At 32.7% G+C, this 26,446-nt stretch overlaps 2 protein-coding genes across 2 annotated transcripts in view; both read right to left on the bottom strand.

The window, feature by feature from the left end:
- fng (Fringe glycosyltransferase) overlaps nucleotides 1-26,446 on the bottom strand; it is a 510,279-nt gene that overhangs the window by 15,092 nt on the left and 468,741 nt on the right. Inside the window, exon 8 of the mRNA XM_072525349.1 lies at nucleotides 10,906-11,000. Within this exon, the coding sequence (XP_072381450.1) occupies nucleotides 10,906-11,000 (95 nt within the window). The remainder of the gene's footprint in view (nucleotides 1-10,905; nucleotides 11,001-26,446) is intronic.
- On the bottom strand, nucleotides 16,497-24,605 carry LOC140437882 (uncharacterized). Its single transcript, XM_072527677.1, has 4 exons — nucleotides 24,165-24,605; nucleotides 22,397-24,047; nucleotides 19,967-20,465; nucleotides 16,497-16,693 (listed from the first exon to the last, which is right to left on the bottom strand). Exons 2-4 carry the CDS (start codon nucleotides 23,915-23,917, stop codon nucleotides 16,497-16,499), a joined length of 2,217 nt encoding a protein of 738 aa, XP_072383778.1. The 5' UTR covers nucleotides 23,918-24,047; nucleotides 24,165-24,605.

Raw genomic sequence — 26,446 nt, 5'->3', positions numbered from 1 at the left:
GCGCCAAAATTGCCTCGCAACCATGGTACAATGAATACACAAGGTATGATATTGCGCATGACATTTGACAGCTGGCCCAGGAGTGTGACGTAGTTAAGATCGCCTGAACCACCTTGAACCCATTATTACAGCTTAACGTACACATTAATTTTGAAATTATGGTTAAAAAGTGATCTAATTTTTTTTTAAATGTTTTGTTTTGGTTATAATTGAATAAAAAATATATTTTCAGTAGCGTAAAACCTTTACTTCTCTTAGAGATTCAGGCAAAATATTTATTTTTGTTTTCATATAGTAATAATATAAGTACTCTTTTTGTATGCAAATCCCTTGAAATTTAAAAATTTTCTGAAGAGGAAATACTGTGAATAGGTAAATAGTAGTAGATTTGCTTATTTTGATTCACTGTCACTCACTTCCAAGCAGTTTTACTGAAATAAAAACAAAATAGAGTACAATAGAGAAAAATCTGTTTTACAATTCAATACAATTTGTTTTACAATGGTTTTTTAGATGAGTTATAATGAAATTTAGTAAAATAAAAAATATACACATTACTATAACCTACCGATTATTATATGCAAAATTTACTTATCAAACAATATAATAATATGAAAATAAGACACAAATTAGTTCAAACGCAAAACACAATAAATATCGACTTCAGACGACTTTACACCGGCAAGACAGAAAGCTTGTATAAAAACAAAAGTTCAACAATAATATCGGTTATCAATGGTGACTTTTGCAAATTGCAAGTTATGAGATAATAAATATATTTTAAAGTATCTTAATACTGACTGAGTCATCTATTTTATAATAGAAAAATAATTTTGATATATGCTTATATATGTGTCTTTATACAAATGGTGTTTAGTTACTATTTATTTATACTGTATAGTATATAGTATATAGTAGTTATTTGCCATTGTATATCTGGTTTTGTACCTTTTTCAAAGTACGCTGTGCAATTGCTTGTTGCAATAGTGACAATGAAGATAAAATCTTTAGGTTTCATACATTTACTAAAGATAGCGTGACCAGAAAACTGTGGATTATATCTTGTTGTAGATAGGATAATTTTAATTGTAATACTGCAAGAATTTGTTATACACATTTTAAAACTGAAGATTACCAAAGAAATCTACAACAGGAACTTTTAAATTACTTTTCTAAAAAGGGTCTAAAACTCAAACCTGAGGCAGTACCTAGTCTTTATTTGCCTAAATCAACATCGGCTACCCTTTTAACCAACCAAAAGAAACGCGTACAAGGAGGCGAACACAGAGAGTCCAAAAAGTATGTTGAGCAGCTTCTTACTACTTCTAGGTCAACGACGTAAGTCTAAATCTTTATTTTTATTAATTATTAGTCATGAAACCTTAATGGTTTTTCATATCGATTTGTTAAGTAAGAAATTAGCCTCAGCCTGCTATGCAATTTGCAATAAGAACTGTTTCGGAGGAAATCAATTTAGCATCTTCCAAAATAACATTTTTCTTTGTTAAATCATGTTATCATTATTAAAATATACAATGTTATCATTATTATAAACAATACCAAGATAATTTTATGTGTGAATGTTACAAAAATGTCATTTTAAATGTTGTGCAATATTGTGTGCCCTCACTACACTCATATTCGATGGCCAGCTAGCTCAATCGATATAAATAAAGTTGACTTTGTCATTATTTATTTTGATTTTGTGTTTAGTTCAGTAGGTATATATACGTACAAATTTTGTGTACCTCCATTACCACTTTTCTGTGGTAATAGAGGTACACAGATATTTCACATCTGAAATATCGAACTCTGGAGTATAAGTTAATTAACCTGTACCTACGTGTAATAAAAGATAATTAAAACTTGTCTTATAAAGGATATCTATGTTTTATAAAGGAAAATATTATACTAACATAATTTTATCATCTCTTTATAATTACTATAATTAAATTAGCCAAATTATATAAAAAAAAACTTAGTTAATTAAAAGTCTTTCCTATACAACTACATTCAAATGTTGCGGGAATAAGCGATCTTGACTACGTCATGCGCGAAAGCGAACCAATTTTGGAACATTATGTATCATACCTTGTGTATTCATTGTACCATGCCTCGCAACATTGTCTCGTACGAGGTAAATTCTCCGATCCCCTCCGACACCTAGACTTCTAGACAGAAAACCATTTAGTAACACATAACAACGCATGGGATATGCATCACCGTCCATCGATGTTTGTTTTCCTTACGTATACCCGGTTCATTTCTTATAACATAAACTCGATAAAAATACACTGATCTTTATAAGGCGGTGCATTTGTATCGGTTTTTAGTAACGTGAAAAATTTTTTGTGGTTGAATTAAAAATAAAAGTGCATTTCTTTAAAAAGATAAAACAAAAAATATACTCTTATTGAAAATAAAAAATTATTCCTAATAAAATAAGAAATAATTCCTTATGCCCCACAGAAATTATTCAAATATTTGACCTTCTACGGCTGAACAGTATCCCAATCTGTCATAAGAACTTCTGCGGACAGATGTAAGAGTTTCTGCTGTAACATAATTGGAGACTTCTCTTATTCGGTTTTTTAATTCATCCAAATTTTAGGCTCTAGCCTTAGGATGATCGTAGATGATGCTTTTTAAATGTCCCAAAAAAAGAAGTCCATGGGTGTAAGATCTGGAGATGGCGCAGGCCACTTAATATCGCCTGTCCCACTAATAACTCGATTCGGGAAAGTATTGTTTAAGTACTCCCTAATTATTCGAGCGTTGCGAACTGAACAGCCGTCTTGATGGAACCAAACATTCTCGACGTTTACGTCAGGAAGATTGAGAATAGCGGAAAGAACATGATTCTGTAACAAATCGAGGTATACTCTAATATCAAGTTGCCCTCAATAAAAAATGGACCTATTATCAGGTCTCCTAAAATGCCAGTCCAGACTAACGAAAGAGAAGGTTTATCAGTAAATAAAATGTTTATCGACTGTAATCTAATCTACTGTATAATGAGAAATTATTGGCGACGATGCAACGGAGGTTCGTGGAAAGTCGACGGCCCGCAGTGTTGCCATTTATAGCGTGTATATCTAATTTAAAACTTAACGTACTCTATATATATATATATATATATATATATATATATATATATATATATATATATAGAGTACGTTAAGTTTTAAATTAGATATACACGCTATAAATGGCAACACTGCGGGCCGTCGACTTTCCACGAACCTCCGTTGCATCGTATATATATATATATATATATATATATATATACACAGGGTGGTCCTTAAGTAATTGTACAAACAGAAACCGTAGATTCTGCACTTTAAAATATTACGATTTAAGCTAACTTGCTTTAATAAAATGTTGATATTAAGAAAGATACAGGGTGTTAAAGTGGAAATTTAAAATTTTATTTTTTGCTATAACTTTTACGTTTGTAAATATTTTTGGACAAAAATTTACAGTTGGATGCTTTTGAGTAGGATAAATTATAATTTTATACTTACTTTATTGTAACTAATAGAGGGCGTCACATATGCCACATGTGTGGCATAAATTTGCGCTTAACTTTTTTGCTTTTTAAGTTAGCTCTATTTGTGTTAAAAAAATATTAAAGATACATTATTTTTACAAAGAAAAGGTATACTTTTTAGTAACCTGAAAATTCAACCATTTTCGAGATAAATGCATTTTATAAGTCAGCTGCACAATAATTCTTAGTTTGATATTTGTGCGGTAAAGCACTGAATACCTGTAGATAAGCATAATTCATAGTTTATTGTTATTAAAACAACTCAAAGATGATAATGTAACGTTGGATTGGTCGTGGTAGTCATATTCCTTGTTTACCATGTTTACCATCCAATGTTTACCTTCCTAAATTGTTTACCAATTTTTATTAGGACAAATAGAAACTAGCGCACAGGTATTGAATAACACAGATGTGTCCTGTTTCATAATACTTTTTCTACAAATCTAACCTGAAAGACTCAGCATTTTTACAAAAACATCATCGTTGCCCTAATAACCTATATTCATATAAATATAGTAAACACACAGGCAATTTAGTTCAGCATAATATTAGATCGTTAGTAAATCATATAGTCCATTTATTCGAGATGTAATTATAGTTACTCGTAAGCTGTAACGTAATCATATAAATAAGTAATGTCATCGATATATTCATCCATTATACATTATAGCCACCACGTAGCCCCGAATTTAATCCGCTTGATTTTGGTGTATGGGGCGCATTAAAACAACGTGTCTATAAGAATCCCATAAACATTCGCAACCAAATATGGGAAGCAATAAATACTGCAGCAGTTTATTTAGAACCAATTATGCTATTTAATATGAGACGATCTTTTATGGAATATATTGACAAATGAATTAAAGAAAATGGTGGACATATCGAACACTTACTTTGACAAAAAGTTGTGTATTTGGTTTGTAAACAAAATTTTTTGATTATGACTTTAATTTAACATAAAACGTAAAATGTTTGATGTAAAATCCTATTATTGTGTTATTTGTCAAATCCTATTATTAATTATCCTGCTGATATATTTATTTAATTTAATATTTCGTTAACTATTAACTTTAGTTAAAGGTATTTTATACCAAAATTCAGAAGTATTAATGTTTTTGTCTATTTTTTCTTCGTTGCCTGGAGTAATTGCCTTTTATCAGAATTATGCAGCTGATGTTTAAAATGCGATTATCTCGAAAACTGTTGAGTTTTAAAGTTATTAACAAGTATACCTTTTTTTTGTTAAAATAATGTGTCTTTACTATTTTTTACCCCAAGTACAGGTCACTTAAAGAGCAAAAAAGTTAAGTGCAAATTTATACCAAATATGTGGCATAAGTGGCGCCCTCTATCAGTTACATCAAAGTGTGCATCAAATTATAATTTCTTATATTTAAAAGTACCCAGATGTAAATTTTTATACATAAATGTTGACAAACATGAAAGTTATAGCGAAAAATAAAATTTTAATTTTGCACTTTAACACCCTGTATCTTTCTTAATATCAACATTATATTACAGCAATTTGGCTTAAATCGTAATATTTTAAAGTGTAGAATCTACTGTTTCTTTTTGTACAATTACTTAAGGACCACCCTGTATATAATAATTTTCTCCCTTTTCTTTTATTGAAATTGTTGTTTTTTATAATTTTAAACGTTCAGACAGGAAACAGTATTTAAAATATTAAACGTGAGTACTATTAACATTTAGAATCCCAAAGCACACACTCATTATCATATGACAACAGTAACAGTATTTTTAAATTAAAATTAAATTAAACATTAAGAAGCGGCAAGGCTTCAGTGCAAGTATTACGGTGAGGAAAACGAAGACAAGAGAGAGAACCAGTTAATAAACACGGGGAACAATAAATTTGGCCACGGGAGGTTGATTCTCACCTCTATAAATCCCGTTTTATGAGATTAATTAAAAACATCAATAAATTTTGTGTAGGTAGCTTTAAGTTAATCGGTCGAAATTTGGTTAGCTTGAATATTTATACAGCAAGCGGCGGCCGCAGTACCAGATTCGAATTTTTTAAATTTATGATTCCTAACTTAAGTTAATATTTGGCTGTTTCGTTATTTATGGAGTCTTTTACGACAATTTGTTACGGGAAATTTGACAGCTTATGAATTTGTTAGTTTTTTCTCTATAAAAAGTTTCATTTCGTAATTTATTTATCAAATAATATAAAGATTTAGAAGCTTAGGGACGGCTTCCTACAGAACTTTATTTAACATGGCTATTATTCAATATAGTGGCATATGCTAATACATTTAAAGCTTCTTACAATGGTCCAAAGCTATTCTCTGGTTACATTTTTTGTGACATTTCACTTTTGGAATTTATTTTCTTCTTTAAGTTTCTTCTCTTATCGGAAGCTGGAAATCATTATGTCAATTCTAACTTCATTCATACGAGTTGACTAACAAAAATCTAAAGAGATGCCCATAAGAAGAGGAGTACGACAAGGATGTGTACTATCCCTTCTACTTTTTAATGTACTCAGAAGAGATATTTAAAGAGGCACTAGAAGACATGAATAAAAGCATATCAATTCACGTAACACTAGTGAATAATCTCAGATATGCAGACGACACTTGTGCAGAAGAAACCTCATCCAATGCTATCCTAAATAGTCGAGTGGAACTCATATTAAACCATTCCCTTAAATTTGAAGCCAAGAAATTTTCCTTTTTTCAATACTCCGCCTACCATTTATTTGCATTGTATATGAGCTTCCCTTCATTATATAACCGAAGTACTCATTTTTTCAGCGTCCATTCTTCAAAGCTTTATATTAATATAGAGAATACATAACGTCTAATATGGTCATAAAGACCATCAAGGACATTTTACTTTTATATATGGTGATTTTAACGACAAAACAGGAATAAAATCCAACATCTACAATGCTACATAAACTTCAGTTAGTGTGTGCTAGTGTGGGTCTTAAAATAAACATCTTCAAAACAAAATTCATGACCAACCAAGTACCTAGCGGAAATATCAATATTGGAGACAACGAAGTAGAGCTGGTGGAAAAATATATATACCTTGGACACGAAATAAAGATCACAAGAGAACCAAACATGCGAACTACGAAGAAGAATAAACGTAGCATAGGCAGCCTAAGGAAAACTCAAAGACATCTTTAAAAGCGATATACCAATTTCTTTAAAACGTAAAACATTTGACCAATGTGTGTTGCCTGTGATAACCTATGGTGCCGAAACTTTGACATTTGACAGCTACAACTTCTAAAACGCTGCAAATAATTCAGAGGAAAATGGAAAGGTCAATACTGAGTATCTCGCTTCGTGACCGAGTTAGAAATAAAGACTTGAGACGAAGGACAGGAGTTACCGATGTAATTTCCCGAATTGCCACACTGAAATGGAACTGTTCCGGACACGTCGTCCGAATCAGTGATGAAAGGTGGACGAAGAGATTGCTTGAGTGGAGGACGAGGTTAGACAAAAGAAGTACAGGAAGATCCCCTACTCGTTGGAATGACGATCTCGAGAAAATGTCAAGAAATTGGATGAAAAGTGCTCAAGATAAAGTACAATGGACAACAATAAGGGAGGCCTATGACCAGCAGTGGACGCAAAGGGCTGGGCAGATGATGATGATGACATAACGTCTTAATAACCTAGTTCTTAATTCTAATGTTACATCTCTATTGGCTGGTAAGTTTTTTATTTTTAAAAAGAATGGTCGTGCATTATCTGTACATCTTTTGATTACTCTGCTTCTTTCGTTAAACATACTCCAAAATATTAATACTGTCCTACTATTTCTATTATTTTATTTTTCTTCTTCCTATGCCGTCCCCAATAACGGAGGTTAGCGACCACATTTCTAAAAGTTTCTCTGTCTTTTGCAACGTGGAATAATTCGTCTACAGTCATGTTGGTCCAGTCTCGAATATTTCGCAGCCATGACTTCCTCTTTCTACCGATTCCCTTTTTGCCATCGACTCTACCCTGCATGATGACCTGCAGAAGACGATATCTATCATTCCTCAGTACGTGTCTTGCGTACTTTTATTGTTCTCAACAATTTTTTGTCTCGACCCATCCGTCTCAGCACTTCCTCGTTGGTGACCCTGGCAGTCCATGGAATTCTCAACATTCTCCGGTATATCCAAAGTTCAAAGGCTTTAAGCTTCTTAACTATTTGCGCTTTTAACGTCCATGTTTCTACCCCGTACAATAGTTGGGACCAGAAGTAACATTCAACAAACCTCAGTCTCAGCGCAGTATTCAGACTTTTGTCACAGAACAATTGCTTGAATTTTAAGAATGCTGCCCTTGCCATTTCTATTCGTACCCTGATCTCTTGGTCTGGATCTAATTCTGTGTTGATGTAAGCTCCCAGATATTTATATTTTGTCATTCTCTCTATTTGCTGTCCACCAAGGGTTAGTTGTTCATTATTTATTGGACTCCTTGATACTATCATAAATTTGGTCTTATCTGTGTTGATGTCAAGTCCCATTTGAATGCATTCACTATTTATTGCATCTAGTAAAGTTTGTAGTTCTTCTATACTCTCAGCTATAATTACCACGTCATCTGCAAATCTCATGGTGTTTACGATTTCTCCACCAATTCTTATTCCCTCTTTTCTTTCCCATAAGGTTTTTCTGAATATGACCTGTAAGTACACGATTAAAAGCGTCGGAGACAAGACGCATCCTTGCCTGACCCCTCTCGCAATCGGTATATTATTTGTTTCTATATCGTTCACTTTTACTACTGCTTTCTGGTTCCAGTATATAGCCTTAATAAACTCAATGTCTTTTTTGTCTAAATTGATGTTTTTTAATTAATCTATTAACTTCATATGCTGCACTCAGTCAAGGGCCTTCCTAAAGTCTATGAAGCATACCTAAGCACTCTTGTTATATTCCCGATATTTCTGCAAGAGTACCGTCAACGCAAATAATGCCTTTCTTGTACCTATACCTCCTCTGAAGCCAAACTGCGTTTGATCTATCTGCTCCTCACATTTCTTATAAATTCGGTTTTGAACAATTTTCAAGAGAATCTTTAAAGGGTGGCACATTATTTTATTAGAGACAATTAATTTATACTGATCATTTTCGATGATTGCAAGATTGTTAGTAATGTATTATTATCAATAAGGATTAAAACATAAGAATTTGATGTTAATCTATCGAAATTTTATTTTCGTACTATTATTTTGATCCTCTTCTTCTTTGTATGTAGATATGACTCTGTCTCTTTTTCAGTGTGCCTCCAGTGTCGTTCCATCGTTTTCGTGATCTTCCCGCTGATTGTCTTCCTATTTAGGAATAATTTCTTGCCGTCTTTGCTACTATATTTGTTGTCATTTGGCTTATACGATCATTCCATTCCACTTTTCTATTTATTACCCAGTTCTTGATGTTCCCCACCTTGCATCTACATCGTATATCTGTATTTCAATCGCATAGTGTTTTCGTCTCTGCTTTTTCTAACATCCTTTTTGTCCTCCTGTGTTAGGTCGTGTTTCTGCCCCGTATGTCATTATTGGTTTAATGACTGTTTTGTAAATTCTGCCTTTCATTTCTTTCCCGATATTTTTATTTCTTTATATTGTTTCATTCAGGCAACCTACGGCGATCCAATTAGTGTATTAAACTACTGTTGGTATATTCCAACATAAAACTGTTGGAAGATGATAACATCGACATACTGGTAACAATTTTCAATGCCATATATAACACCGGCCACATTCCAACGGATTGGCTTTATTCAACCTTTATAATGATCCCTAAATCATAAAAAGAATCATAAAGAAACGAGGAGTTCATAGGAGTTCAAGAACCTTATATATATATATATATATATATATATATATATATATATATATATATATATAAATCATAAAGAGCGACAAAATGCAAAGACCACTGACTGATAAGTTTAATGAGCCATTTGCTTAAGGTGTTTCTTCGCATCCTTCACACAAGAATGTTCAGAAAGCTGGAAGATCTAAGCGGTGAAACACAATTTGGTTTTAATAGCGGACTAGGTACACGTGAAGCAGCTTTCTGCTTGAATACGCTTGTACAGAACTGCATGGATCAACGAAAGTATATAGTCATAACATTCCTCAATTATGAAAAAGCATTTGACATTGTAAAACATGACGCAATGGTAAAAATGCTACACAACGCTAACATTGACGAGACAGATATAAGAGTTACCCAGAATCTCTATTGGAATCAAAAAGACACGAGTAAGACTGAACAAATCAACCAACACAGAAGAATTTGAAATTTTAAGAGGGGTGCGACAGGGGTTTATTTTGTCTCCTATGCTCTTCAATCTCTATGTGGAGAACATTTTCGCAGAGGCACTGGAAGGCTCTGAGTGTGGAATAAAGGTAAACGGGTTCCCGATAAATAACATTCGTTACGCCGACGACACCGCGATAATAACAGACAACGAACGTGATATGCAGTTGATATTAAATAAAATAAACACCGTAGGAAAAATATATGGCTTGAAGATAAATGCTGGAAAAACTAAATGCATGGCAATAAGAAAAAACGCACTTTTAAGAATACAACTGCAAGTGCAATGCAATGCTCCAATCGATCAAGTAAAAATATCTAAATACTTGGAAATGATGATGAATGACCAATGGGATCCTCAACACGAAATAAAATGCCGTATAAAACAAGCACTACAAGCTTTTATCAAATTTAAACCGCTACTATGTAACCGCAATCTTTCCTTCAATCTCCGCTACATGATGGTTAAATGCAATGTATGGTCCATATTGTTATACGGCATGGAAACATGGACGTTAAGAGTACCTTTCATTAATAAGTTGGATGCCTTCGAAATGTGGATGTTGCGAAGAATGATCCGCATACCATGGACAGATGAAGATGGGGACACAGAAACGAGGAAGTCTTAAGAAAGACAATCCCTCAACTAATCATCCAGGGAAAGATTGAAGGCAAGAGAGGAGTAGGTCGCAAACAAATGTCGTGGCTACGGAACATAAAGAACTGAAAAGGCATAAATAACACGGCGATCTTTTGCATGATGCAAAAGACAGACGTCTGACCTTAAGATAATTCGCCAACGCACTATAAGTGCACGGCACTATAAGAAGAAGATTAAACTACGATTTATATTACGACTAAATATGATGGTTCAATATTATATGTAATGCCTTTAAATAAATAAGATTATATTTATTTGTTGTTGAAGCTAATAAGAAAATCTTCATCACCAAGTTAGCGGCCAAAGGATCTACTATTTAAACTAAAATTTTGTTTAATTAGATCAGGTCAGTAGGTATATATAAAAGTTTTATTTTACCTGATCTTCAATCATATCCTTCCTGATGAATTTCATTGGTTCCAAATGTGAATGGAACTGGTCTACGACAGTAAGTGGCTGTTTCAACAGGTGTTCTGCAATACAAAAATTTACACAAATTATCAATTAATACGAGTGCTAGATATTTAATAAAGAAACAATAAATGTTTTTAATTTAAATATTTTGTTGGGACGGTCATTCAATTTTTTTAATTTATAGTGGAGAAGTGCGAAAAGTTCAATCGTCACAGATTTAAATACCATGTATTGCTTGTCAAATTTAACGTGATACTTGGCCGATTTGAAATTAGGCTCCACCCACGATGCGCATTCGACCACAACACAATTCGTCCATATTATTTCTTGGCCCTTCGAAGTGCAAGGTACTTGTATAGTCTGCGACAAAGTTTTTTTATTTTACTTATGTTTAAAGTTACTGTGTGTTGAAGAAATATCGTATTACAATAGATTTGACTTTTTAAATAATTATTGTTAAGTATTTTAAATTATAAACATGGATTTTCATTCAAAATTAGAAGGCAAAGTCTTGTCTGGACAAACGAGGGAGGTAATAGCAAATGTAATTATTTTTATGCAGAGAGAAGGGATGCAAAATCGGCATGTTAAAGATTTTAAAAAAGTTTAAGAGCGTGCTTCCTTAGCAACGGAAGTAAGTATAGCCACTATAAAACGGATCTCTCGTGAAATGAAAAATATAGAAGAAGGTGCTTCTACAAAATTTTCGACGCCTAACAAAAGAATGAGATCTGCCCCAAAATCCAACTTGGGCGATTTTAACAAAGATTTACTTAGGCGTATAATAATAAATTATGTCACGGAAAAATGAGTTCCTACATTGCGACATATTACAAAAAAAATTAATGAAGACAATATTTATACAGGGTCGCATGAAACTTTGAGAAAAGTGATGAGAGATATGGGATTTCGATGGAAGAAAGCCAAGAATAACAGAAGAATCCTAATGGAAAAACCCGATATACAAGTGCCCCGAAGGAAGTTTCTCAGAATTATTAAACAATATAGGGAAGAAAATCGGCCCATAATTTAAATGGATGAAACTTATATTCATTCCTCTTGCACAAAACCAGAAATAAAACTTATGAAATAGATCAAATTATGAACAATGCAGGTCACTCTGTCTTAAGATTACCTCCCTACCACCCGGACTTAAATCCAATTGAGTTAGTGTGGGCTGCTCTAAAACAATATGTGGCAAATAAAAATGTAGATTTTAAATTTAAAAATGTGAAAACATATTGTGATTGTGATATTGTGAGTTTTTTAACAAATTTTCCCAAGATAAGTGGAAAAAATATTGCAAAAATGCTATTTCTTATGAGCGTTATTAAACCAGCTCTAGACTTAATTGCAGACGATTTAATAATACATTTGCAGAAAGATAGTGACACTGATAGTGTGGATTCTCTAGAAAATAGTAGTTCGGAGACAGAAGACGAACTTTAATTTTAATCGTGTCTTTTGTGGTGAGTTATAAATTAAATTATCTCAAGTGTCTTGTGTAGTCACGTAATTTGTATCTAAAAGTAGTATTAGACATCAGACTAATCAGTGAGTTTGAGCGCCAGCGGCACCGAAACACCTTTCTGAAGGACGCGTAAACTGAGCATTGAGGTCACGTACCGAGAGAACTTGGGGGAAGGACAGGCCTTTTGGGCACCCAGTCGCCAAGGAGAATAAAATTCATTTTGCCAATTCGACGACTGAGTGACCGAACACACACAGTTTGGACAGCGAGACATCGACCCAGGTCGATGGGCGATGGCCCACTGCCTTGAGAACACATTTAGGGAACATGAGTCCTAAGTAGTCATTCAGTTTTTAGTCATCCAAAGGGAGAAAAGCTTTTCTAGCTAGCCTAAAATTAGGTGGCTTAACCACATACGGAAGATGTTCTATTAAACAGGGTCTCCAAAGTAAAAAATGAGTACAGTCTCCTCTGCGAGGGGGAGGAATGGAAGGATAGCTTGTGGGTCAGATAGGTACCACTCGAAGGGAGTTTAACCGGTTCGATCTTCAGACATGTGTGTCCCACTATTCCATTGGAACACATATCTCTGTAGGAGCTGGGTTGTACGCTTGTGTGTGTGTGTGTGTTTTTATTTAAAATAAAAATTATTCTTAGGCTATCTTCTTGTGGCATAATAATGTAATTTACTATTTTTATTGAGAATAAGAAACAATTTTAGTTTAAAATACGTTTAAAATAAAAAATAAAATATTGCGACAACTCTAGTATAAAAATTAAGTAATAAATGTTTCGTCGGTATGTTCCAGGTATAAGATTAACTACTGTTCTTTTATTCTTATACAGTTTACTGTAACGCAAATGTAAAGCTTTCATCTCTGCCAATATTCCCCTTATAAAATTACAGAACGAGACATTTATAGAAGTGTTCGAAAAAACTGCCGCTTCAACATGACTGAATGGTCAATATTAATGAGTCAAATAAAATATAATTATTAGAAGAATTTTTTTACCAAGTAACAAAACAAAATATTTTGTATTTTGAGAAAAATTTCCGAAGGAAAAATTGAAACGTCAAAATAACATACAATATAGACATATCATAGAAGTTCCATTGATAAATAAGGTGACTCTCTGTAAACTTGTAGTATAGAGTGTACCAACGAGGCGAAGAGACCGAGCGCATTATGTATCTCTTTTTCTCCGAATGCGTTCTCACTTAATTTTCTACGCAAGTGGACAAATTTGTCAAGTATCACCTTAAATTTGACAAGCTGTACCAAACAATCTCAAAGACATTTTTAATTTAAAAAACGCTATAGATAACCTTCTTTTGTTTTTAAAAGACTTTAATGTACTAAGCAAAGTGTAATTAACTGTTACCGTTTCGCTAATAACCTTATTAGGTTGAAGCGGGTTTTTTGTAAATAAAAAAAAGTTTTATTTCAATAATACTATTGAAGTTATGAATGTGTCTGGATATTTTTAGTTGTCCACTATTTCCCTTTTTATGTACACCTACGTCAATGAATCACTTTAATTTTCGAAAAATGAACCAAACCATATAACCTTAATGAATTTTCATTCGCCATTCCGTTTCCGAGGTTATTACCCAAGTCTAATAAAAACGTAATATATCTGTAGGTCGGTGAAATAACGAGAGTGGGTGTTAGTAACTTAACTTTCATTACGTCCTGCGTTTCGTCACTTTAATTTGATGTAATTTTTTAGGTTTTAATTCAATTTGTTTGACATTTCCTTAATTTGTAATAACTGCTCTTTATCGTGAACTATTGCAGTCATTTGTCTTATTTATAAATGAGCTTCATTGGCGGTTAAACGTAAAGGTTAATTACCGGTATTGTGCGCTAACAAAACAAGTGATGTGCTAAAAAAAAAGTGCAATATGTTTGTCTAGGATTATGTGAATCTGCAAGTAAAATAATCAATATCTAAAGTAATAAATTTAAGAACAGAGACAATTGGTGGTAGTCAAACGAAGTTTGACACTAAAGGGCGAAGAAAGCGAATTAAAAGATTAGATGTACGAAAAATAATAAACAAACTGCATGGAAATAGTATCAAAAAGCTTTTGTAGAAATAATTCGTTTAAAAAGTTGTAAATTTTGAATTTGCTCACGTGTTTCTCTTCTCTTTACTAATTCGGCTTGTTCAAGAGCTATTTGTCTGGCGGTAAATTGATCTAGTCTAGTGTGTATTATCTGTAGAAGGATTTTATTTGCATGTGTTATCTATGAGATTAATCTATAAATGTTACATTCTGTGGTGGAACCTCTTTTTTCAGCTTATGCTGAATGTATGCAATATTGCTGTATGCTGAATATATTCAGCGTACGCAATAACAATGTACCTTGAGTATTTTGACTGTAAACTTACAGTAAAACCTTAATTCCCAAATTAACGAGTATAAGTAAATTTATTGATTTGTAGCAACACCGATCCGGAACCGATGTCTCTCTTCGCGAGAAGTTCCAAGGTATTTTGAACATTCCCGAACTGAACGCAATATCGCTCGCATTATTTGCCATCTTATATAATTTTATAAACGAAGTAAACAAGTGGATGAATTGCGTCGGAATATACACCGATGGTGCTCGTGCAATATCCGGAAAATTCTACAAGTCTCCGCAAGTTCCGCAAGTCTACAAGAGCTTGTGAAACAACATCCAATGTGTATAATATGGACACACTATTTCCGAGTTGGTTTATTTTTGATGAAACTGAGCTACTTTGTTGACATATTTGAGAAACTAAATATTTTGAACATTCAGCTTCAAGAAGCCAGTACACATAATATATTGGATAGGAGTGATAAAGTTAATGCTTTTTGTAGAAAATTGGTATTGTGGAGCATAAATTTAGCAAAAAAACCGAAAATTAGTTTACGGATTTTAATATCAGATGTCAGACAGAAGAGATTTATTTTCGCGTTCAGAGCGACTGTGAATAGCCGTTCTGAAGAGCAATTTTAGGACGAAATTATAAGCGGATACACAGACGCACTAACGTGAAATCAAATCTTAACTGTCTTTTTCCTTTTAAACCTAGAAATGTCTGCAAATGTAGATGGTTGTATTAAAACTTACAAGGTTAAAGAACAACACGTGACAGTTGTTTTTGTAACCATTGAAAATCATTTAGCGATGCTGACAAAAAATTTTAAAAGATTTTTGTCGACAACAAATTAATACATAGACACGAGTGGGTTACGAAGCCGTTTCAAATTACACCTGAAGGGCTCTTTGCTGTCAGAGAAGAAACCTTTTACTGACAATAGGTTTAATGATAGAACGTCCAGTGGTTTGTCCTGCCAGAATCCTCTTCCGGCAGTACATCTTCGACAGAAGTTATTTCCTGCCAAGAGAACTCAACGATTTTTATATGCTCTGTCTTTTCAACAGGACTTAAAAGATTCCGGCAGTACAAAGTCATTTATCAGTTGCGCGCAAATCGGTTTTAAGGTAATCTTCAAGGTTTTTTAAGAACAAGACTGAACAGTTTTCACAAAAAAAACTTGAGTTTTGTTGTTTATGATTAATTCGGGAACAAACTACAAATCTTCGTTGTACTCTTTCTTTGTTACTTTCGGTGTTCAAAGCTTTTAATACATGGTTGAGGCGATTTTCATTGTTATTTGGTTTCGTTCGTATAAAACCATTTGCGTTTCTTGATCATCTGGTCATGCATTTTTTATTAGCTGTACTCCTAATTTCTTTGTAAAGACTCATTTCATGTTAATCGTGTGTACTTCTTTTACATAAGGAACTCCATTTTAATTGTGGTACAGCTACCAATAAAAGTATGAATTTTTTTATCCCATTGCCCTACACCAACTAAGGGTTATATTATCAACTGTTGCGGTGGCATAAACAGTACTCCCGACATTTTCAGGACATTTTTCTTTCATTGTCTTTAACGGATATTGATTAGTAGCTGTTTTTACAGTACCCAAAAAATACAGACCTCGTTTATGTAGTTCGAATGCCGTTTTCACTTAAGCAAACCAAGAATCTCCAACGGTTATAGGGCTAAACCCATACCAAGGTATGGGTTAGCGTATGGGTCAAACGTAGAGTGATAGCAGTTCCTTTTTAGACATAATATATTCTTTACCTTCGTTAATTTTAAGATGCAGCATAATATGACACTGAGTATCAGCAAGGGTTTTACATTCACAACCTACATCTTTAGGCTTTCTTCTTATCCTAATAACAGCTGGCATTCCATCTGGACTTCCATGCCAGGAAAACATTGATTCGTCTACATATTATTTGTACCCGAGGTTAAATATATCATTCCATTTTATATAAAGCATGTCCACAAAAGATTTGATTCCACTAGTTCTCATTTTCAATATTTATAACAGAAAATGCTAAAGCTTGCAAAATTTCTTCAAACCTAGGGTAACCCATGTGAAATCTTTTGCCATAGGCTGGAGCAGGGAATAGTTCTTCATCTTTCCTCTCAAAGACCATATTATGTAGTATATTAGTACTTACAGCGAAATCATTCCGATCATTTAAAAAAATTCACTTTTGGTACATTGTTTTATGGTTAAATCTAACTTTTCATTTGTCGCTTACAATATTTCGGACATATAGGAAAAAAATAACAGAAAAAAATCTAACTCTGTCATGAACTTGTTATTATACTGATCTATTCTTTTTTCATTCCACAAATTCCAAGTCGGTGTATGTTAGTTACAGTAAGTATCGTGTGCAGTTAGTTTGTTACTGTCAAAAACATTGTTAAATAAATATAAGGTTGAATGCTCGAATAAATGAACTTTGATCAGATAAAAGGCATATATCGAGCACAGTTTAATTAAATCTTGCCCAAGTACTTTCGATCCCTAGATCATCTTCAGGGGCATCTGAAATAAGCCAAGAAACGTTTTTTTATAACCAAAGAAATTGAATAACTTCGATAAAAACTCGAAGTTTTATGGTTGAAAAAAGGTTTTTTATATGATTAACGTTTATAGACTTACTTCGTCAATTGTGGCCTATCCGGCAAGAACAAGATGTCATAAACATAAAATTGTACATTACACTACACTACAAATAGACAAACAAACACTTTAAAATAATTTAAGGGAGGCTACATTGCTTGAAGAAGTCGGAGACAGAATGGCTCCTGATCTAACGGAAATGTTGGGGTGACATGTGACAAATGACAACTTGGATGAGCAGTCACAATCATAGATATGTGATCTGCACCTTTTACAATTCTATGAAACTAAGTATTGACCAAAAGTCCAACTGACACTACTATAGGAGATCACTGATGAAATATAAAATTATATAGAATATTTTTAAGTAAATTGAATAATCCAGATCTCACACTCAAACATGTCTGTAATAATTAAGGTGTTAGTTTGAGAGCAACTGAAATAGACGAAAAGTAAGAATGCAAGAAGTGGACTAAACAATATGTTAAACAGTGGGTGGTTGACTACAATAAAATGGTCTACCAAGCACTATCTGTAATATAGAAAGGAAGAGATCTGACTATGTAATTAAAATACTAATAATTGAAAATCAAAATGGAAAGCAAAATATATAAATGGGGTGTAATCCAAGTAGTTCAGTTGAACCCACAGTCAATGGTATAACTATAAAATTACTATGGATGTGCTCAGTGCAGGAAGTCTAAACAGTCGAGCTGGGTCCCCTACGAGGTGAAGCTGTAATAAAGTTTTTAAAATAGGTTTAAATTTAGTACAATTTAAATTAATTTGAGTATTAAGACAGTGAGAGTTTTCATTCGTTTCCCTTGTAATTTCCAAATCTTCCAATAAATCCAACTCCATATAGTTTTTCTTTCTACTAATGTCATGTAAGATAGATGAACCAGTGTTGATGTTAAAATTGTGTTTACTGGATAATAAGTGTTGACCAAAACTTGAAGAGTTTGGTCTTTTCAAATGTTCTGAAACTCTAGTGGATAACTTTCTAATGGTTCTACCTACATAAGAGGCATCACAATCATCACATTTTAATTTGTAAATACCACTTTTGTCAAGTGTGTTCATCCTATCTTTGGTGTTGATTAAGAAGGAACCTAAGGTGTTGTGTGACTTGAAGGAAATTTTGATGTTATCGATTGTAGAAGTAAAAAGTTTAGATATTTTATTGGAAATGCTGCTAATGTAGGTGAAGGAGAAATATCTGGTGTTATTTGAAGCAGTAGGTTGAAGAAAACATTGTGATGAATATGCAAGCTTTTCTGCAATTTTTAGTTTAGCTCTATTTAGAAGCTTATAGATAATGTTAGGATCATAACCATTATTGAAAGCAATTTGTTTAAGAGTGTTAAGTTCTGAATTAAAATTATCATTAGAAAGTGGAAATTTGAGTAACCTATGAATGTAACTGTTGAAAGCAGCCATTTTATGTTGGGTTGGATGATTAGATGTATCATGTATAACATGATCTGTTTGGGTAGGTTTTCTGTAAATATTGTACTCTAAAGAATCTTTATTACGGGAAATAGTCATATCCAAGAAGTTCAACTTTTTATCAGATTCTGGTTCCAGAGTAAAAGAGATGTTGGGATGGAGGTTATTAAGATCATCCAGAATCTGTAAAGCATCATCTTGGGTTCCCTGTATGAGAGCTATACAATCATCAACATACCTTGACCAAAAAACTATTTTGTTGTTGTTGTTAACAAACTTCTGTTCTAAGCTGTCTAAGAAAATGTCAGCCAGAAAAGGTGATAGTGGAGATCCCATTGCTAAACCTGTTGGTTGTTTGTATATTTTTTGATTGAATTGAAAGAAGTCCTGATCCAGACAGAATTTAAGTATAGTTAAGATAGCATCTTTGTCTTTTGCTGATATGTTGCAATTGTCTAGAAGATTGTGTACTAAAGGTAATGTTTCATCTCTTGGTACAGAAGTAAACAGATTGGAAACATCAAAAGAAACTAAATAAAAACCCTCTTCTATCCTAATGTTATTTAACCGTTCTATTAGATCTAAAGAATTTTTGATGGAGAACTTAGGTTTAAAATTAGTGATAGACTGAATTGTGTTGTAAATAAACTCTGATAAAATAGAAACTGGAGTATTACAAAAACTTACTACCGGCCTTATGGGACAATTGTGTTTATGGATTTTAGGAAGTCCATATAACCTAGGTGTTATAGGATTAGATACAATTAACTTTCTGTTGTTATATTTAGTAATAGTATCATTAAACAATTTGACCATTGCTTTTGTTTTATTAATAAAGGTGTTAAGTGGATTTTTTTCCAAAACTACAAAACTGTTATCTGAAAGAAAAGATTCTACTTTCTCTATGTATTGAGTTTGTTCTAAGATTACAACACAATTACCCTTATCAGCCTTGCTGAGTACAAGAGAATCTCTATCAATTTTTTGTTTAATTGATTTTAGCAAATCCTTTTGTTTTTTAAAATTATGGTGATTTCTATGAAAATTGCGTTTGTACTTACATTGTTGTTGTTGAAGTAAGCTAATGCAAGAGTTTCTCAAATATTGTTTAGTATCAGCATTGTTAGTCATACCTTCTATTAGAGTGTCCAGCTCTACCGCAAATCCTCCCAGCACTGAGTCACTTAACCTAAAATTCTGACAAGAAAACTTAAGGCCTAATCCTAAAAAATACAGTTCATCCTCTGAAAAGTTAGTGTTACTTAGATTTAAGACTCTAGGATGAAATTGATGATCTGAAAACTTATGCAAAAGTGTTGAGGTGCTTCTCTGTTGTTTTTGCAAAATCAAACGGTTTAATTTGTTGGTAAGATTTCTCTTCTTGGTGGATTGTAAGCGAGAGACCTCATCTTCTATGTTGTTAAAGGAGTCGTTGACTAGAAACCAAGGATGTTGTTGCAAAATTTGATCATAAGTAATTTTAAGATTGACGTTAATATGGTGAAGTTTGGTATAGTGCTTCTTAAGTTCTCTTTTCAGGATCTTTTTCTCCAAAATCTGTTTTTCTTTATCGGGTACATTTTTTGATGTTTTGACCTTAGCAAAAGTAGGAGTGACTTGATGTGAAATGCACTGTCTAACGAACCAAATGTTCAAGAATATGATCATTCTCTTGCAGGATAGTCTTCTATAAGTATCAACCAAGACTGCCATAGTCAATAAATAAATATAAGGTTGAATGCTCGAATAAATGAACTTTGATCAGATAAAAGGCATATATCGAGCACAGTTTAATTAAATCTTGCCCAAGTACTTTCGATCCCTAGATCATCTTCAGGGGCATCTGAAATAAGCCAAGAAACGTTTTTTTATAACCAAAGAAATTGAATAACTTCGATAAAAACTCGAAGTTTTATGGTTGAAAAAAGGTTTTTTATATGATTAACGTTTATAGACTTACTTCGTCAATTGTGGCCTATCCGGCAAGAACAAGATGTCATAAACATAAAATTGTACATTACACTACACTACAAATAGACAAACAAACACTTTAAAATAATTTAAGGGAGGCTACATTGCTTGAAGAAGTCGGAGACAGAATGGCTCCTGATCTAACGGAAATGTTGGGGTGACATGTGACAAATGACAACTTGGATGAGCAGTCACAATCATAGATATGTGATCTGCACCTTTTACAATTCTATGAAACTAAGTATTGACCAAAAGTCCAACTGACACTACTATAGGAGATCACTGATGAAATATAAAATTATATAGAATATTTTTAAGTAAATTGAATAATCCAGATCTCACACTCAAACATGTCTGTAATAATTAAGGTGTTAGTTTGAGAGCAACTGAAATAGACGAAAAGTAAGAATGCAAGAAGTGGACTAAACAATATGTTAAACAGTGGGTGGTTGACTACAATAAAATGGTCTACCAAGCACTATCTGTAATATAGAAAGGAAGAGATCTGACTATGTAATTAAAATACTAATAATTGAAAATCAAAATGGAAAGCAAAATATATAAATGGGGTGTAATCCAAGTAGTTCAGTTGAACCCACAGTCAATGGTATAACTATAAAATTACTATGGATGTGCTCAGTGCAGGAAGTCTAAACAGTCGAGCTGGGTCCCCTACGAGGTGAAGCTGTAATAAAGTTTTTAAAAATAGGTTTAAATTTAGTACAATTTAAATTAATTTGAGTATTAAGACAGTGAGAGTTTTCATTCGTTTCCCTTGTAATTTCCAAATCTTCCAATAAATCCAACTCCATATAGTTTTTCTTTCTACTAATGTCATGTAAGATAGATGAACCAGTGTTGATGTTAAAATTGTGTTTACTGGATAATAAGTGTTGACCAAAACTTGAAGAGTTTGGTCTTTTCAAATGTTCTGAAACTCTAGTGAATAACTTTCTAATGGTTCTACCTACATAAGAGGCATCACAATCATCACATTTTAATTTGTAAATACCACTTTTGTCAAGTGTGTTCATCCTATCTTTGGTGTTGATTAAGAAGGAACCTAAGGTGTTGTGTGACTTGAAGGAAATTTTGATGTTATCGATTGTAGAAGTAAAAAGTTTAGATATTTTATTGGAAATGCTGCTAATGTAGGTGAAGGAGAAATATCTGGTGTTATTTGAAGCAGTAGGTTGAAGAAAACATTGTGATGAATATGCAAGCTTTTCTGCAATTTTTAGTTTAGCTCTATTTAGAAGCTTATAGATAATGTTAGGATCATAACCATTATTGAAAGCAATTTGTTTAAGAGTGTTAAGTTCTGAATTAAAATTATCATTAGAAAGTGGAAATTTGAGTAACCTATGAATGTAACTGTTGAAAGCAGCCATTTTATGTTGGGTTGGATGATTAGATGTATCATGTATAACATGATCTGTTTGGGTAGGTTTTCTGTAAATATTGTACTCTAAAGAATCTTTATTACGGGAAATAGTCATATCCAAGAAGTTCAACTTTTTATCAGATTCTGGTTCCAGAGTAAAAGAGATGTTGGGATGGAGGTTATTAAGATCATCCAGAATCTGTAAAGCATCATCTTGGGTTCCCTGTATGAGAGCTATACAATCATCAACATACCTTGACCAAAAAACTATTTTGTTGTTGTTGTTAACAAACTTCTGTTCTAAGCTGTCTAAGAAAATGTCAGCCAGAAAAGGTGATAGTGGAGATCCCATTGCTAAACCTGTTGGTTGTTTGTATATTTTTTGATTGAATTGAAAGAAGTCCTGATCCAGACAGAATTTAAGTATAGTTAAGATAGCATCTTTGTCTTTTGCTGATATGTTGCAATTGTCTAGAAGATTGTGTACTAAAGGTAATGTTTCATCTCTTGGTACAGAAGTAAACAGATTGGAAACATCAAAAGAAACTAAATAAAAACCCTCTTCTATCCTAATGTTATTTAACCGTTCTATTAGATCTAAAGAATTTTTGATGGAGAACTTAGGTTTAAAATTAGTGATAGACTGAATTGTGTTGTAAATAAACTCTGATAAAATAGAAACTGGAGTATTACAAAAACTTACTACCGGCCTTATGGGACAATTGTGTTTATGGATTTTAGGAAGTCCATATAACCTAGGTGTTATAGGATTAGATACAATTAACTTTCTGTTGTTATATTTAGTAATAGTATCATTAAACAATTTGACCATTGCTTTTGTTTTATTAATAAAGGTGTTAAGTGGATTTTTTTCCAAAACTACAAAACTGTTATCTGAAAGAAAAGATTCTACTTTCTCTATGTATTGAGTTTGTTCTAAGATTACAACACAATTACCCTTATCAGCCTTGCTGAGTACAAGAGAATCTCTATCAATTTTTTGTTTAATTGATTTTAGCAAATCCTTTTGTTTTTTAAAATTATGGTGATTTCTATGAAAATTGCGTTTGTACTTACATTGTTGTTGTTGAAGTAAGCTAATGCAAGAGTTTCTCAAATATTGTTTAGTATCAGCATTGTTAGTCATACCTTCTATTAGAGTGTCCAGCTCTACCGCAAATCCTCCCAGCACTGAGTCACTTAACCTAAAATTCTGACAAGAAAACTTAAGGCCTAATCCTAAAAAATACAGTTCATCCTCTGAAAAGTTAGTGTTACTTAGATTTAAGACTCTAGGATGAAATTGATGATCTGAAAACTTATGCAAAAGTGTTGAGGTGCTTCTCTGTTGTTTTTGCAAAATCAAACGGTTTAATTTGTTGGTAAGATTTCTCTTCTTGGTGGATTGTAAGCGAGAGACCTCATCTTCTATGTTGTTAAAGGAGTCGTTGACTAGAAACCAAGGATGTTGTTGCAAAATTTGATCATAAGTAATTTTAAGATTGACGTTAATATGGTGAAGTTTGGTATAGTGCTTCTTAAGTTCTCTTTTCAGGATCTTTTTCTCCAAAATCTGTTTTTCTTTATCGGGTACATTTTTTGATGTTTTGACCTTAGCAAAAGTAGGAGTGACTTGATGTGAAATGCACTGTCTAACGAACCAAATGTTCAAGAATATGATCATTCTCTTGCAGGATAGTCTTCTATAAGTATCAACCAAGACTGCCATAGTCAATAAATAAATATAAGGTTGAATGCTCGAATAAATGAACTTTGATCAGATAAAAGGCATATATCGAGCACAGTTTAATTAAATCTTGCCCAAGTACTTTCGATCCCTAGATCATCTTCAGGGGCATCTGAAATAAGCCAAGAAACGTTTTTTTATAACCAAAGAAATTGAATAACTTCGATAAAAACTCGAAGTTTTATGGTTGAAAAAAGGTTTTTTATATGATTAACGTTTATAGACTTACTTCGTCAATTGTGGCCTATCCGGCAAGAACAAGATGTCATAAACATAAAATTGTACATTACACTACACTACAAATAGACAAACAAACACTTTAAAATAATTTAAGGGAGGCTACATTGCTTGAAGAAGTCGGAGACAGAATGGCTCCTGATCTAACGGAAATGTTGGGGTGACATGTGACAAATGACAACTTGGATGAGCAGTCACAATCATAGATATGTGATCTGCACCTTTTACAATTCTATGAAACTAAGTATTGACCAAAAGTCCAACTGACACTACTATAGGAGATCACTGATGAAATATAAAATTATATAGAATATTTTTAAGTAAATTGAATAATCCAGATCTCACACTCAAACATGTCTGTAATAATTAAGGTGTTAGTTTGAGAGCAACTGAAATAGACGAAAAGTAAGAATGCAAGAAGTGGACTAAACAATATGTTAAACAGTGGGTGGTTGACTACAATAAAATGGTCTACCAAGCACTATCTGTAATATAGAAAGGAAGAGATCTGACTATGTAATTAAAATACTAATAATTGAAAATCAAAATGGAAAGCAAAATATATAAATGGGGTGTAATCCAAGTAGTTCAGTTGAACCCACAGTCAATGGTATAACTATAAAATTACTATGGATGTGCTCAGTGCAGGAAGTCTAAACAGTCGAGCTGGGTCCCCTACGAGGTGAAGCTGTAATAAAGTTTTTAAAAATAGGTTTAAATTTAGTACAATTTAAATTAATTTGAGTATTAAGACAGTGAGAGTTTTCATTCGTTTCCCTTGTAATTTCCAAATCTTCCAATAAATCCAACTCCATATAGTTTTTCTTTCTACTAATGTCATGTAAGATAGATGAACCAGTGTTGATGTTAAAATTGTGTTTACTGGATAATAAGTGTTGACCAAAACTTGAAGAGTTTGGTCTTTTCAAATGTTCTGAAACTCTAGTGGATAACTTTCTAATGGTTCTACCTACATAAGAGGCATCACAATCATCACATTTTAATTTGTAAATACCACTTTTGTCAAGTGTGTTCATCCTATCTTTGGTGTTGATTAAGAAGGAACCTAAGGTGTTGTGTGACTTGAAGGAAATTTTGATGTTATCGATTGTAGAAGTAAAAAGTTTAGATATTTTATTGGAAATGCTGCTAATGTAGGTGAAGGAGAAATATCTGGTGTTATTTGAAGCAGTAGGTTGAAGAAAACATTGTGATGAATATGCAAGCTTTTCTGCAATTTTTAGTTTAGCTCTATTTAGAAGCTTAGAAATCACCATAATTTTAAAAAACAAAAGGATTTGCTAAAATCAATTAAACAAAAAATTGATAGAGATTCTCTTGTACTCAGCAAGGCTGATAAGGGTAATTGTGTTGTAATCTTAGAACAAACTCAATACATAGAGAAAGTAGAATCTTTTCTTTCAGATAACAGTTTTGTAGTTTTGGAAAAAAATCCACTTAACACCTTTATTAATAAAACAAAAGCAATGGTCAAATTGTTTAATGATACTATTACTAAATATAACAACAGAAAGTTAATTGTATCTAATCCTATAACACCTAGGTTATATGGACTTCCTAAAATCCATAAACACAATTGTCCCATAAGGCCGGTAGTAAGTTTTTGTAATACTCCAGTTTCTATTTTATCAGAGTTTATTTACAACACAATTCAGTCTATCACTAATTTTAAACCTAAGTTCTCCATCAAAAAATTCTTTAGATCTAATAGAACGGTTAAATAACATTAGGATAGAAGAGGGTTTTTATTTAGTTTCTTTTGATGTTTCCAATCTGTTTACTTCTGTACCAAGAGATGAAACATTACCTTTAGTACACAATCTTCTAGACAATTGCAACATATCAGCAAAAGACAAAGATGCTATCTTAACTATACTTAAATTCTGTCTGGATCAGGACTTCTTTCAATTCAATCAAAAAATATACAAACAACCAACAGGTTTAGCAATGGGATCTCCACTATCACCTTTTCTGGCTGACATTTTCTTAGACAGCTTAGAACAGAAGTTTGTTAACAACAACAACAAAATAGTTTTTTGGTCAAGGTGTTAATTCTGACTTCAATATAGATGGACTGTAGTAATAAAAAACTGGTGATTGCACTATATTTGAGATTTTATTAACACTACTGAATGTACTCATAAACTAATATAATTAAAACGAAATATGTATGTCTTATTTTTATGTAACCAAAAATTGTAATGTTCTAAAAAGTCCTCTGTCTTTTTTCTTGCGCATGCGGTTGTTTTTACA

The sequence above is a fragment of the Diabrotica undecimpunctata genome, chromosome 3 (assembly GCF_040954645.1).
Source record: "Diabrotica undecimpunctata isolate CICGRU chromosome 3, icDiaUnde3, whole genome shotgun sequence".
NCBI classification, from domain to species: Eukaryota; Metazoa; Arthropoda; class Insecta; order Coleoptera; family Chrysomelidae; genus Diabrotica; species Diabrotica undecimpunctata.
The sequence above is the reverse complement of the archived record's forward strand: the minus strand, read 5'-3'. Positions and strand labels throughout refer to the sequence as shown.

What these genes read in the sequence shown, in the direction of transcription:
- LOC140437882 (XM_072527677.1), bottom strand. Translation starts at nt 23,917, where the DNA reads ATGGCAGTCTTGGTTGATACTTATAGAAGACTATCCTGCAAGAGAATG. An exon ending in TACAGGGAACCCAAGATGAT is followed by an intron (nt 20,466 to 22,396) that starts GCTTTACAGATT and finishes TTCGTTAGACAG; the next exon opens with TGCATTTCACATCAAGTCAC. An exon ending in GCTGGACACTCTAATAGAAG is followed by an intron (nt 16,694 to 19,966) that starts GTATGACTAACA and finishes AATAATATGTAG; the next exon opens with ACGAATCAATGTTTTCCTGG.